Source organism: Typopeltis vanoorti, chromosome 8 (genome assembly GCF_054136105.1).
Source record: "Typopeltis vanoorti isolate ZY-2024b chromosome 8, IOZ_Tvanoo_1.0, whole genome shotgun sequence".
In the NCBI taxonomy this organism is placed as follows: domain Eukaryota; kingdom Metazoa; phylum Arthropoda; class Arachnida; order Uropygi; family Thelyphonidae; genus Typopeltis; species Typopeltis vanoorti.
The window spans coordinates 14,763,061-14,777,985 of NC_143556.1; the positions used below are offsets into that span (position 1 = coordinate 14,763,061).

At 35.2% G+C, this 14,925-nt stretch overlaps 1 protein-coding gene across 2 annotated transcripts in view; it reads right to left on the reverse strand.

The window, feature by feature from the left end:
• Positions 1–14,925, reverse strand: part of sws (patatin like phospholipase domain containing sws) — a 945,916-nt gene that overhangs the window by 431,862 nt on the left and 499,129 nt on the right. For both annotated transcript variants that reach the window (XM_090396526.1, XM_090396525.1), the window contains exon 23: positions 11,040–11,222. In XM_090396526.1, the coding sequence (XP_090252652.1) occupies positions 11,040–11,222 (183 nt within the window). The remainder of the gene's footprint in view (positions 1–11,039; positions 11,223–14,925) is intronic.

Below are 14,925 nucleotides of genomic sequence, written 5' to 3' on the forward strand. Positions count from 1 at the left end.
GTATTTTTCTTTTGGAGTTGCAGGTTTAATATATTTAGTTTCATGAATATGTCCATTAAGTAGCTCAATTTCATCACAAATAAGTGATCTCTAAACTTCTCTGCTTCTTTGCGATTTTTTGCTTCCAAGAAGATTGCTATTTCGTTTCTTAATTTGTAAACATGTCGTAAACATTTTCCCTGTGATAACTATCTTGTCTTGCAGTAAAATAATAATTTTCCGCTCCATCCATGTCTTTGAAAAGTTCAGAAAACAGTTTTGATTTTAAGGGTCTCATTTTTATATAATTCAGGAATTGACAGCGTATACTAGAAATATAGATTAAATACTTTAATATATACTTTCCGATATTTCGGCGAACGTCACGTTGCCATCTTCTTGGGAACTTACTACAAAGACACGTGCACACAAGTACTAATAACAGCAAATGAGACTGAAGCTAGGAAGCTAGCGTTTCCTAAAGTCCTGATGGTGCCCCCTGGCGGGCTATATTGGTAGTTCTTGGCCTTTGGGCTGAAGTTCTTCTGATAAAAGTTTCCCAAATTTGGGGCAGTTTCATGCATCCAAATTTGTTGAGGTTTGGCATGTTCCTAAGGGCCGAGGCTGATTCCATGAATAGTCTTTCATACTTGAACTTGCTGCGGTGTATTATTGTGGCTTTCTTCCATCTTATTCTGTGGCGAGTATCCAAAGCGTGGTCTGCAAGCCCAGAGTGGCTGTACTGGTAAAATCGGATGTAATCCTTGTGTTCTGAGATTCTGATATTTGCTGTCCTGCCTATTTGGCCAAAGTAGGACTGTTTGGCCAGGGGGCACCATCAGGACTTTAGGAAACGCTAGCTTCCTAGCTTCAGTCTCATTTGCTGTTATTAGTACTTGTGTGCACGTGTCATTGTAGTAAGTTCCCAAGAAGATGGCAACGTGACGTTCGCCGAAATATCGGAAAGTATATATTAAAGTTTATTTAATCTATATTTCTAGTATACGCTGTCGATTCCTTAAATATTAGTTAGCATGTTTAACCAGGGTATAAGCCTCTCAACAAGAATTATATAATTCACCATGGTGATAACCATTTTTAACACAATGGACCAGGGCTCATTTCCTTTGCAGCAAGAGCTTCTCTATGAATCACACAATGTGTCCATACATTGAGGGAATTTTTCCCTCACAAGGGCTTGTAAAGTTTTAAACCTTCTAGACATAACTTGAGCACCATTAGTACAAATTCCGACACAATTTTTCCACTGTATGTTTGCCTTGCACATAAAATCATCCAATATTTTGAACAATTCAGGTACTGTAGCTCTTCTTTCTATTGGTTTACTAAACAATAACTCTTGAACTGCTGATAACCATTGCAAAATTGAACATAAGCAATTAACTCCTTGTTGCTATCTGTTGCTTTGTCAAGCTAAATTGAGAATAACTGGTCACAAAGATTCAACAAAAGTTTTTGCTGCCTATCTTCACATATATCACCAATACGCCAAGCAACAGTATCATTTGATAGAGGTACGCACTGTAGTTGGTAAAAACTTTCTCCAAGCATAGTTTCCACAATATCAATTGCAGCTGGAAGAATTAGGTCTTCTCCGACAGTGTGGAGCTTTTTGCACACAGCTATTTTATATGCAACTTTGTAAGAAGCTAGTAAAGCTTTTTCATTTACAGACAAAGCTTTTTTAATGCTAAATTTTTGCTTTTCAAAACATTTCAGTTTGGCAGCAAAGACCACTCGAGGTTTGTTAACATACTCCTTATGAAGTGTTTCCAAATGTCTTTTAAGTTTATTCAGTGTCATGTTATCAGCCACTAAAATTTTCAAACAAATAACACATAGTGGCCTTTCTTCATCATTTACTTCACTCTTTGTAAAACCGAAATCTAAATATTCTGCTGCATACTTTATTGATTTTACTTTCGGAGTGATATTCTGTGCACCTGAATTTGTTGCCGTCGACACTCCACAGATGTCAGATGCACGCTTACGTCCAATTAAAAATTTATCAATTTTTTTAGAGTAGAAAAGATTGTTTTTATACAGTGCATCATAGTCATTGCAAATAGGAGTAAAATAATGCTGACCATCAACTTCTCACTGTTGGTCACTGTTGCAGTGTTACTGCCATCTTGCCATTTCAAGCCTTATTTATACTCGCAGAAACATTTCCAGAACATTCGAGACTTCCGTGATGACATCGCGAATGTTTCCAAAAGGTCTATATGATTCAACAGTCTGTGCAGTGATGCCAGATCTATACAATTTTTGAAAGATTTTGTGACATGTTGAAAGTTTATTTTTCACTTGGTTAGAGTATAATAAATTTAGTTTAATCCTTTATCCAAGTGTGAGCAAACAAAGTTTGCACCTGAAAGTATCTTCAGGACTGGGGTAAGGTGGTACAACACCAGGACACTCCTTGCAAAGGTGGAGCAAGCTACCAACACTCCTATCTCAGTATCTCCCATAATGCAAAACACATCTCCTTGCAGATATGTCTAATATTATGCATTAAGGGAAGGGCCACAACCCAGACTAGTTTCGACCTTTATTGAGGTCTCTTCAGTGGGAGCCAGGCCCAAGTGGAGATACCAGGCAGAACCATTAGCAGGTCATCTCTACCTATAGGAGTTGCCAAATGGTGTGCCACCCTTTTTTAATAAATTACTCTGGATTTAGAGAAAGATGTTGAAAGTTTATTTTTCACTTGGTTAGAGTATAATAAATTTAGTTTAATCCTTTATCCAAGTGTGAGCAAACAAAGTTTGTGCCTGAAAGTATCTTCAGGACTGGGGTAAGGTGGTACATATTTGGTGACATATTTAAATCTGTATGAATATTTAAAAATGTTAATTAATTCCTGTTTTTTTTTTTTTTCTGTTGTTTTGCTAACTTTTATGGGTATTGTCAGTGTCTCAACACAAGAATTGCAAGATGGGAAGGCGTGTGTGTGTGTGGGGGGGGGGATGCCAAAAATGTTAAAAAATGGGACACACACATGAAAGAAGGTTGAGAAATACTGGGTTAGATGGATCAGAGATTGGTTCTCTGAATGATACTGGCAAGTTGTGTACAACAGAGCAATGACTCAAAAAAAGGTGGATTGATCCAGATGGGATTATGAAAAGAGCAGAAGGCAAGATGAGAAAAACCAGAGGCCATCTCTGGAAGTTAAGAAGTTGAGGGAAAACCAATGACATTACATAAGAAAAAAAAGCCAATATTACATACCTCACCACAACCAGTGGCATGTCCCAGGGTTCTGTTCTTGGGCCTCAGTTGTTTAAATTGTTTGTAAATGATATATCATGTGGACTGATTAGGAATCTTCGGCTGTTTGCTGATGATGCAAAGTTGGAGAGAATTATGAGTAGCACTGCTGATGTTAATTTCGTTCAGGAAGATTTGAATAGATTTTTGACTTGGACAAAGGAGTTAGGTTATAGTTTTAATGCTAACAAGCGTAAGGTTTTGCCCTGTGAAGTGCAGAAATATAGGCTGTGTACTCTATTGATGGTGCCGTACTACAGGAAGTGGATGAGATTCGAGATTTGGCAGTGATAGTTGACAGTAGATGAAGTTTAAAGGGCATATTGCAAGCTTTGCAAATCTGCACATACTAGTGCTGCTATAAGAAGAAGTAAACTAACCTAATCTAACAAGCATGGTTGCACCAGTGAATAAAGCACTGGTCAGACCACACACACACACACTTTGACTATTTTAGTGCTCATATTTTGGAGGAAAAAATTTCATTCATAGTACCAACGTGCTGTTCGAGGTTTTCGATTCGATTGCCTAAGTTCAAGAGCTGTTTTACAGGTTGGAGGCACAGTGAACAGAAAAAAGGGTTGGCAAAGGTCAATAAATATCTTATACACTGATTCATCTACTTTTGCACAGGAAGCATGTAACCAGTGGCAACAGAACTCTCACATTATACCCTTTTTTTTTTTTTTTTATTGATGTCGGCAACCAACAGCGATTCGCTGGCAAAATACAAGGTGTTTGTTTGGAGTTGGCTTTGTTTGCCACCATCTTTGCTTTCCAAAGTAGGCATAGCGCATGCTTGCACGTGGCTGATTTTTAGATTCAAAGATAACTGATTTAATGCACTATAAGTATTTACAGGTTGTGCAGAAGCAATTGATCCTTAGTTCCTGCTGTTAAGATTTTCGTTTGATATTTAATTTGAATGAGAAACACTTGCAGTAGCAATAAAATGCTGGAGCACTAGTTTAGAGTAGTTTACTCACCCAAATACTCCAACACTCCAAGGCATGAATCCCTACAAAAAACACTTTTTAGAAGGAAAAAGAACAGATTGGATGGGAAATATTAAGGATCAGATCTTTTTGTCTTATGAAGAATGTAAGAGAGAAGCATAAAACCATACATGGTGGAAGCTCAGTGTAGTCAACCTCCTGGAAGGAGATGACACCTGACAAGATAAGACAATTCTACAGAGAATATGAAGTCAGATCTCTTTAGAGAGATAAAGAGAATTACTTAGTATACAGAAGTTGTATCTATTATATATATTTTCATGTTTACAGTAAATATTTTAACTTTTTTTATATACTACAGCTTCATTCTTTGAATGCACGTTGATTTTCGAAGTCAATGCATCATCACAGATACGAATCTGAAACATTTCTAAACAACTAAAATAAAAAATATAATTATATTGTTATTTATACATCATGACTGACTTTAATATATAGGTTGGATATAAGTGCGGAATAACACAGTTAGAACAGTCAAACCTCCGAATACAACAGTAAAGTTAGTAGCTAGAAAAGCCGATACAGGAAATTGATTTAATATTTAAAATTGGTGTTTAAACATGGGAATAAGTAAAAGATTTCTGCTATTTAGGCACAATATTTTAGTGTAGATGACACACAAAATATGGAAATAATCAAGAGAATGACATTATTCATATATATATATATATGAATCACATTAGGCAGGAAAGTGGGAATAAACTTATCAAATTAAAGACGTTAATCTCAGCTCTTCATGTTATGCAGATGTTGTATTTTTAAATAAAACTAGTAGTCTAATATTTTTTACTAAACTGAATAACTGCTGTAACAAATTTAGTATGAAAATCAAAAGATTCTATTTTGATTGTATCCTGTTCATCCTTGAGGAATAAAAACATCAAATGTCCTCAATACAGAGTATAGAGAATAAATAAAAGATTTCTGCTATTTAGGCACAATATTTTAGTGAAGATGACACATAAAAATATGGAAATAATCAATAGAATAAGCAAAGCTATTATGGTTTGAAGTTGAGTATGTATATATATATATATATACATACAGGGTGTTCGGGATAAATTTGACAGTTTCGTAAGGAAAAAGAAAATCTTCTTTGTATCTATTAAATTTAATGAATTGACAAAAAAACATTACAGGCAGAGTTAATTACAATACTATCAACAAGATTTACTCAAAATAACCACCATTAGCATCGATCACAGCTTCAATTCTGCTTCGGAACCTCGAACAAGCTGATGCTACAGTCTCCCTGGGAAGGGCCGCAAAAACTGTTTTAATTTTATCCATTAACTGGGCTTTTGTATTACTGGAAGTGCGATTGGTGTCTTTTTCAACTGCGCCCCATACAAAATAATCCATGGGGTTAAGGTCTGGGGAGTTTGGAGGCCAAACATTTGGACTGGTGAAGTCGTAGAAATTTTCAGACAACCATTTTTGACTTTTCCCAGAGGTGTGGCAAGGGGCCGAATCCTGCTGCCATACATACGGCCTACCATTGGCTACCCTTGTTATCCAGGGCTTGACTACAGTTAGCAACTCCACGAACAAAGCCCGAATTCCAATGCCAGGGTTCTTCAACACCTGTTCCTGCAGATTTGCGAGGAATTCTGCTGTACGAACGCAATCAGATCGTCTGCTAGCGATCTTTCTTCTTGCTACATCCTCGTAGTCACCATTGCAAGTCTCTAGTTCATGCCTGATTGTTTTTACTGTATTCAGGGAGCATTGGGCAGCAGTCGTAATATCCTTATTTTGATGGCGGGCACGAATCATCATGATACAAGTTATTCTCTTCCATGATTCAGGTGGGTTCCAGCTATCCATCCTTTCTGACATCTTGTATATGAATGAAGAAGGGTCCAAACTTTTAAATGAAGAGAAGTGTGTGTTAATACATGTAACTTACGGAAAAATATAATTAATTATAAATATGTCAAATTTATCCCGAACACCCTGTATATATATATACACACACATATATATATACACACAGTGGTGAGCTATAAGGGACTCGCTCGAGCCCTTTGTTAAATTTTTCTCAAATTTGCGAGCTCCTTGTTCTTCTTGTTTAATAATCTTGTAGAACTAGAAAATACCACTGTGGAATGTATACATGCTACTATAATTGCTACTTCAAATTCATATGGATTTTCTGATAACTACGAGTATATAAAAATCATTTCATTGCATTTTGTTCTGATGGAGCTAGTGTAATGTTAGGAAACAAATCAGGTGTTGCAATCAAACTTCTACAAAAATTTCCCAACATTATGATTTGGCATTGCGCTCATTGTTTACAATTAGCATTAGACGATTCGATAAAAAAAAAACATTAAAGAAATAAATCATTTTGAAATATTTATGGATAAATTATATGCTTTTTATCATCAATCACCAAAAAATCAACAAGAATTAAATACAATTGCAAAAGACCTTGGTATCGAAATTCTAAAGATTGGCCGTGTGTTTGGACCACGATGGGCAGCTTGCAGTTTACGAACAGCTCTTGCTTTGTGGAGAAATTACCCAGCTTTATGCAAGCATTTTGCATCTAACGATAAATAAGGGATTTTTAAACCGACTTCTCAATTTGGAATTTTTAAAAGATCTAGCATTAATGATTGATATCCTACAGGAATTATCATATCTGTCAGAAGCTCTACAAAGTCGCAATATAAGTATTATAAGGACTAAGTTAAGCTTTTTTTCTTTCTTTTTTTTTTTTTGCTCGATGATGCGAGCCCTTTGTTAAAATTTCCACAGCTCACTACTGTGTGTGTATATGTATGTGTATATATATATATATATATATATATATATATTAAAGAATAAATTTTAAATGACTTTAAACCGAGATAAAATATTAAATTTTAATGATACAACTAGTTTCAGCCTTTTACAGCCTTCTTCAGGTATCCACTAAAGGTAGAACACAGTAATAAAAAATTGAAGTAACAAAAAACTGAGAATTACAGGCAAAAAATGCAAAATGCAATACATAATTGACACAAAAACGTTGTATTTTTCAAGTCATTCTATCTAACGTGCTATTGCTTGTTGCATGCGTGCTTGCAACTTACAATATTTTGTTAGTTTTTTGTAAGTTCTTGTGAGCGCCAGTATTGAACAACTGCAGTATGGCTATCAGGGATGTCCAGAGAAATCCTCCTTAATCCTGAACATTTGAACAGCAATTTGTTACTTGCATAACATTTTCATGGTGTCCAGAGAAATCCTCCTTAATCTTGAACATCTGAACAGCAATTTGAGTTATAACATCCCTGATAGCCATACTGCAGTTGTTCAATACTGGTGCTCATGAGAACCTGCAAGCACGTTAGAATGACTTGAAAAATACAATGTTTTTATGTCAATTATGTATTGCATTTTTTGCCTGTAATTCTCAGTTTTTTGTAAGTTTTTAAGTTTTCTTCTGTAATTTGCTGAGTCCATAACTACTGTTGCTTTCCCCCTGTCAGCTTTGGTGATAATGAGGAGATTGTTTTTTCTCAAGGACTCTAAAGATTTCATTTCAGAAAGAGATATGTTGGAAGGAGGAAGTTTGGCCTTAAGTAGAGAAGAAGCGACTTTTAGGCGAAGAGCATTAGCTTTATCACTAGTTAGATGACTGAGATTCCATTCAATAAACGTAAGTAAAAGAGAAGAAAACTTTCTCTTTTACTTCAAGATCGCTCCACATATCATGAACATTATAATCCAACCAACAGACAACTAAAGAAATTAAATTCTCTCTTAGATGAAGTCATCAGTTTAGATAGAGACACAATTGAAAGACTTAAAACTCATTTTGCAAGACCTCCTAGATTTCATGGTCTTCCTAAAATACATGATTGACTTTCCTCTTCGTCCAATAGTAGATTGTATTGATTCTCCTACTTACTGTATAGCCAAATATCTAGCTAAATTATTGAAATCTCACATAGGCAACTCTAGTTCCTTTTTAAAAAACTCCTCAGATTTCTTAGAAAATTTGAAAATTGTCTCATTACAACCTACAGGTCTTATGGTGAGTTTGATATAGAATCTTTATATATAAATGTACCTCTCAAGGAGACTTTAAAATTACTTGCTGACATCTTTCCAGAAGATATTATAAAACTATTCAATTTCGTAATACAGTCTGGATATTTCTTATGTCAAAACAAATTTTACAGCCAAGTAGAAGGAATGGCCACGGGAAGTTCTCTCTCTCCTGCTTTAGCCAACTTTTATTTAGAACAACTAGAAAAAGTCCTCTTCTCATCTATTTTCCCCTCAACTATCCTTTTGGGTAAGATATATAGACGATATCTTTACTGTATGGCCACACAACAAAGACTCTTTATCTTCTTTTTTAAATAGTATCAATTTCTTACATCATCGTATAAAAGTTTACTATGGAAATGGAAGAAAACAACCAGTTATCTTTTTTAGACATTCTCCTCATCCGTTCACCTTCAAATACTCTTACAACTACAGTTTACAGGAAACCAATGTTCACAGGTCGTTATATTCTTAAAGAATCAGCCCATCATCCTTGTCAAAAAACAGGAATCATAAAATGTCTAATTAGAAGAGACAAAACTAATTATTCTACTTCTAATTTCTACAGAAAGAACTTTCTACTATCCAACAACACATGAAACTCAATGGCTTTTCCGAAAAGAGTACTCAACATCTTCTCGATTCTTATAATCCGCCACAAAACAACAAACATTCAATACGTCGAGTTCCAATTCCATATTTCTCTGGTATTTCAGAACCTATTGCAAGAATTCTGAAGAAATATGATTTAACAGCTACGTATTCACCTATTAACAAATTATCTTCCCATTTTCCTTCTCCTAAAAACAAACTCTCAACTATGTCTCTTCCTGGAGTTTATCAAATTCCCTGCAACTGTGATCTCTCCTATTTTGGACAAACTGGACGTTCTCTTGAAAAAAGAATCCAAGAACATCAATCCTCCATTCATCACAACAAACCTGAAAAATCTGGATTGGCTCAGCACCGGATTGAAACAAACCACAACATCCTTTGGTCAAAAACTCACCTCTTACATAGATCCCATTATAAATTTGAACATTTATTCAAAGAAAGCATAGAGGCCTTACTCCATCGTCCTAACCTGAATCGGAATGACTGTATATGTATATCAAAAATCTGGGAAAGTCTCAGGATAACTCATTAATTCATATTAATTTTATTTAATATTTATTATTAATTAATATCTTTATTTCAATCATGTCTCTGCTTAAAAATATTCCGTTTAATACTTAGTGATATAACATCACGCAGCTTGTTCTATTTTTAAATGATTTATTGTTAGTATTCCACCTTGTATTTTTTAAAACTGTTCTTGTAGTGCCACTGAAGATGGTTACGTGCTTATATTATTCAGTCTTTATGTCACAAGAATCCTTAAAACATCAAATTTGAAAGTCATACTTTCAGCAGATTTTCATTAGGGTAAAAATTTTATACTAACAAAAACACATATACAAGTTAAATCCAATTTTATTTATTCATTAATTATGTCTTACGTTTCTGTATGTCACATTACACAAACATTAATGTGTAATAAATTTTAATCAGAAAGGTATACCAAAACTAAGATATTGCATATGCAATACATGTGTTGTCTGTGTAGCAACTTTCATAATAAAGGCAGAAGGAAAAACCTTTATGTGAGGTTAAATTTTGGTCAGAGACAATCTTTTATTTCTAGGCTTTTTCAGCTAGTTGTGAAGTTAGTCAGTCAGTCTTTGGCACAGGCAAGTAAGGATTTTCTTTTTTGAAAACCACACATCTCAGAAATATTCAGAGAATTCATACTATTTCACACAACAGTACAAGTTTAGGATTAAGAGAATGAGATCACAGCATTTATAATACTTGCATTGCCTGTAAGTCTATAATTCTTGCAGATCTGAACTACTCAGATGATAAAGCTAATTATTACCAAAATGTAAAGGTTAAAGCACTCCCCCTACTTCATTCCTTTGGAGTGTAAGGAGTTGGATGATTTATTTACTTTTAAGTTCATTCACTGAATTAGAACCTTTCAATTAATATCACAGAAATCAGTGGTATCCATATAGGCATGTGACTGCCATTACCAATCCTCTTCAATTCTCTGCACATAGTTGTGTAATATGGGTCGGGAACATTCTTCATTAAATGCTTCAGTGAACTGTGCTGGAAGTTCTGTTTATTTGTACAGGCCTTTTCAGATGATGTTGATCTCGTTTCTGACAGACTGTCTTAGGACCACAGTTACGCTTCTTAGACAAGCAATATAGGTTATTTTTCCACTGATTAAAAACCCAGAATATCTCACCTTTGGAGAAGCCAGTCAGTTTTGCTGTTTTCAAAATCATGGCTCCAGCCAGAAAGGCACCCACAATAAGTCTTTTATTAAACTCCAAAAGATCCTTTGTTTTTTTCCATTGCGATCAACTTAAATCATTGATGATTACTGACCAGCAGCATTCTTAAATAGTTTCTATGTGACACATGTGATGACCAAGTATTTTGTGTGTGTGTATATATATATATATATATATATATATATATATATATATGCTGCATAAGTGACCTTTATGTACATCTGCATAAAGGTTTCTAATTCAGTGGCTGATATGCGTAATTTAATAATACATCCTAAGCATGAAATATGGTTAAAATATTCTGTGTTTATTGATAAGAAAAAAAAATATGAATTTGATAAAAGTAACATATACTTACTATTTTTGATGGGGATTTTCTGGTAAACATTCGTTTATGACATAGGATATGATGATGAGATGAACACCAAGATCTGATATTGAGCCACTGAACTGTATCACGAGGTTTCATGCCATTTTCTCTATGAAGCAAAATAAGTTCCTTTTGGGTCCTAACAGCTAAATTGTCAAGTTGTCTTTCAACCTAAGGATAATTTACACCATATAAGCTCTTAATAGGCATAATTCTTTTACATTCCTATTACATACTATTCTATATAAGACCACATCTTGACTACCATTTTCAGCTATGGTCACCCGAGTTGAAACAGTTGAAAAGATCCAAAGCAGTTCCATAGGCCAGATATCTGATCTATGAAACTGCACAGCCAGACTGAGGTAATGTGGTGTTCAAAATATGAGAAATAGACAGAAAAGAGAATATGAGAGAAACATAAGGGAACTTACAGTACAAGTGAAATTTTAGAGCTCATGTGGGGAAAGTGGAGAAGAACTCTAAGTCATCATTGGAAGCTGAGCAAGGTCAGGAAGCATTCAATAAGTATGTGGAAAGGATTGTCAACAGATCTTGTGATTATGCCAGCTCACAGTATTTCATTACTGAAACAAATGTGATTTTCAGTAAATGTTTTCAAAGATCTAGGTACTGACATTTTGAAATGACAGGCATACTGGGTATTGTTAAATTACAAACAAGTATCTTATATATCAAGAAGAGTGTAATAAATTTTAATTTATAATGGTTTGTGTTCACTAATTTGTTACTCTAGCAAGCTGAGTGGATAACTTCCCCACATACAGGTTCTGAATATAAATACAACAGAGGTGGGGGTGTTGTAAATTTTTAGGTGACAGATGATTTTCACTGTGTGTGTATGTGTTCTCTGTCTATTTTGTGGAAGAAAATATGGACTACCAAGAGGAATAAATGCCACCTTTGTATGGGGGAAAGGACAAATTATGATCAATTAAGAAGCCATTAAAACATTCTTCACATTATTATAATTATACAATATACACTTGGTATATTATATCTATAGACTGGTCTTCTACTCTTCTTTCCTCTACTCTCTCTCTCTCTTATGCCCCCCCCCCCCCGTGCTTTTAGAGCAATTTGAGGGTAAAGGAGTGACTCTTTCCTCTCAAACTATCTACTAAAAAAAAGGTAAGCCTAGTACTTGTACCTTAAGGTGGCAGCCGCACCACTAGGATATCTATCATTATGCTAGTAACTTGACATAAGGAAAAACAATTCACTTTCAAGTCTCAAAGAAATCTAAACTGGATGGAGAACACCACAAACTGGAAAAAAGTTAGCAAACTTTGGAAAAAGAAAAATGGCATGAAACATGTTACATGAAAAACAGAAGAATATCACATAAATAATTATATACAATTTTAAATGAAGAAAATATAGAAACTGCAGTTCTTATAGAAACAAAAAAAAGCAAAAACACTCATTATACATACTGGAATGAAAGAATATTAGAAGTGCAATTAAAACTAAATAAAGCAATTTAACAGTTGTTGGAGCATATGCCCTTGAAGAAGGAAAACAAGAAGAAAACTATGAATTTTGCAAACAGTCAAGAAATATAAGACAAATTAAATAAAACAGAAATATAATTATAGCTGGAGAACTTAATGTCAGAATAAGAATGAAAAAATTTAATAAGAGAAAACTTCAGAGTACAACAGTAAACAAAAATAGAAAATGATGCATTGATTATATAATATCAATGATGTCCATAATTAAACAGGTGTTCAGGGTCCTGTAGAAAAATGTATTTAATGAAACTAAACCAAACTTGGTATAAGTACATTGGAAGTTTTTTTCTCCACTATGGTTAGACTATAATAAATTTAGTTTAATCCTTTATCCAAGTGTAAGCAAACAAAGTTTGCGCCTGAAGTATCTTCAGGACTGAGGCAACTCATGGTAAAGGTGGACCAAGCTCTCATCACTACTTGTCTTAGTATCGCCCATAATGCAAAGCACATCTCTTGCACACATGTATAATGCTATGCATTAAGGGAAGAGTCACTACCCAGACCAGTTTCAACCTTTATTGAGGTCTCGTCAGTGGGAGTCAGACCCAGAGGTGGTGACACTAAGGTGGAAGCAATGGAGAAGTCATATTTACCTATATGAGTTGCCAAACCAAGTGGGAAAAACTTCCAACGTCTTTCTCTAAATCCAGAGTAATTTAATAATAAGGTGAAACACCTTTTGGCAACTCATATAGGTAAATAAGACTTCATTGCTTCCACCTTAATATCACCAGGATTGATTTTTGATTGACTGGTGATATTAAGTTTGGACCAACAGAAAAATCAATCAAGTTTCTTGACTGATCTCGGATTGAGTGATTACAGAGGAGTGTAGAATTCAGGAGTGAGTGATTGACTGATGAAGGATTGTGTACATTCGTGTCTCTCAGAATTACGGATTAATCTAAAAGTATTGGAACACCTGATTACAGAAGTGATTCTGAGTGTCAGAACTATAGCAAAGGATTGTGAGTGGTGATGAGAAAACCTACTAAGGTAAGTACCAGCCAATTCTCTATCTGTGTAAATTAGCATTACCAAGACCATGGAAAAGTCCCTAACATTCGAAGAGGTTTACAGAGAGTTCCTAAGGTTAGGAAAACTTTTAAATGATAACTGGCCAGGGAAGATAAAACTCTATGATACATTCCCCCCACAACGGTCACAAGTGACATCATGGACGATCAAAACAACAAAGATGAAACACAACCACAATAAGACTTAGCACTTTTGCCACAATCAGAACAAGCAATACAAAGCAATGCTCACCAAACAGCAGAATCACATACCAACTTCCAGAAAGTACAAAAGAAAAGAAAAATATCCAACACAACAGAAATACCCAAAACAATAGAAACAGAGACAAACAAAGGAACAAAAGAAAGAACCCCCCCCCCAGTCATCCTAAGGTCCAAGGAACACTGGAGGTCGAGATTGCCACTGCTCTAAAATCAACAGGAATCACTTTCACAAAAGCAACAAACACGGAAGAAGAAATACGCATTCAACCTAAGACATCGACAGACTACAGAAACATAACAAAATTCTTGGATAACAGCAACCTACCATACCACATATTCCAACTCAACAGGGACATAGTAGTACTAAGAGGAATCACAGAAACAATACCAACAGAAAAAGTCACCACAGACCTACATAACAAAGGATTTAAACTCATAAAGTAAGTCAAATGCACAGAGCAGACAGGACTCCCTATCCCTTCATCCTAGTAGAAATCTCTAAAGACCAGAAACATATACGGCCTCCAGACCAGCTGCAACCTAATTATTAAAGTAGAGGCTATGAAACGCAAATCCACAACAACACAATGTCACAGATGTCAGAAGTTCGGTTATGCACAGCGATGTGCTGCAAAGCTGAATTATAATGCGTGAAATGTGGTGGAAAAACACGGCACATTAGAATGTCAGAAACCATGCTCCCAGCCAGCAAAATGTGCTAACTGTGGGGGGGGGGGAGGTCATCACATCCCCAAAACCAGAAGATACCACCCCAAAGCAGCAAGCCGATACAAGAAAGAAAACCCACCCAACAAATCACGGCCTCCACAAAAAAAGGAAGAACATATGCAGAAGTTACAAAACCAACCCAACAACAAGATTCCAAACCCAAAACAAACCACCCACAGCAAACCAGCAAAACCAATCTCCTCAACATAACAAGCTGCATAGGAGAGATACTTGCAGAACTCTGGCAAACTAACCCAACACGAGAGGCCAATGACATCATTCTAAAACACACACAGATTTTATTCTCTGCAATAGTTAATGGATAAAAGCAAAAGAAAACCCAACTCTCTACAGATCATCAGCTGG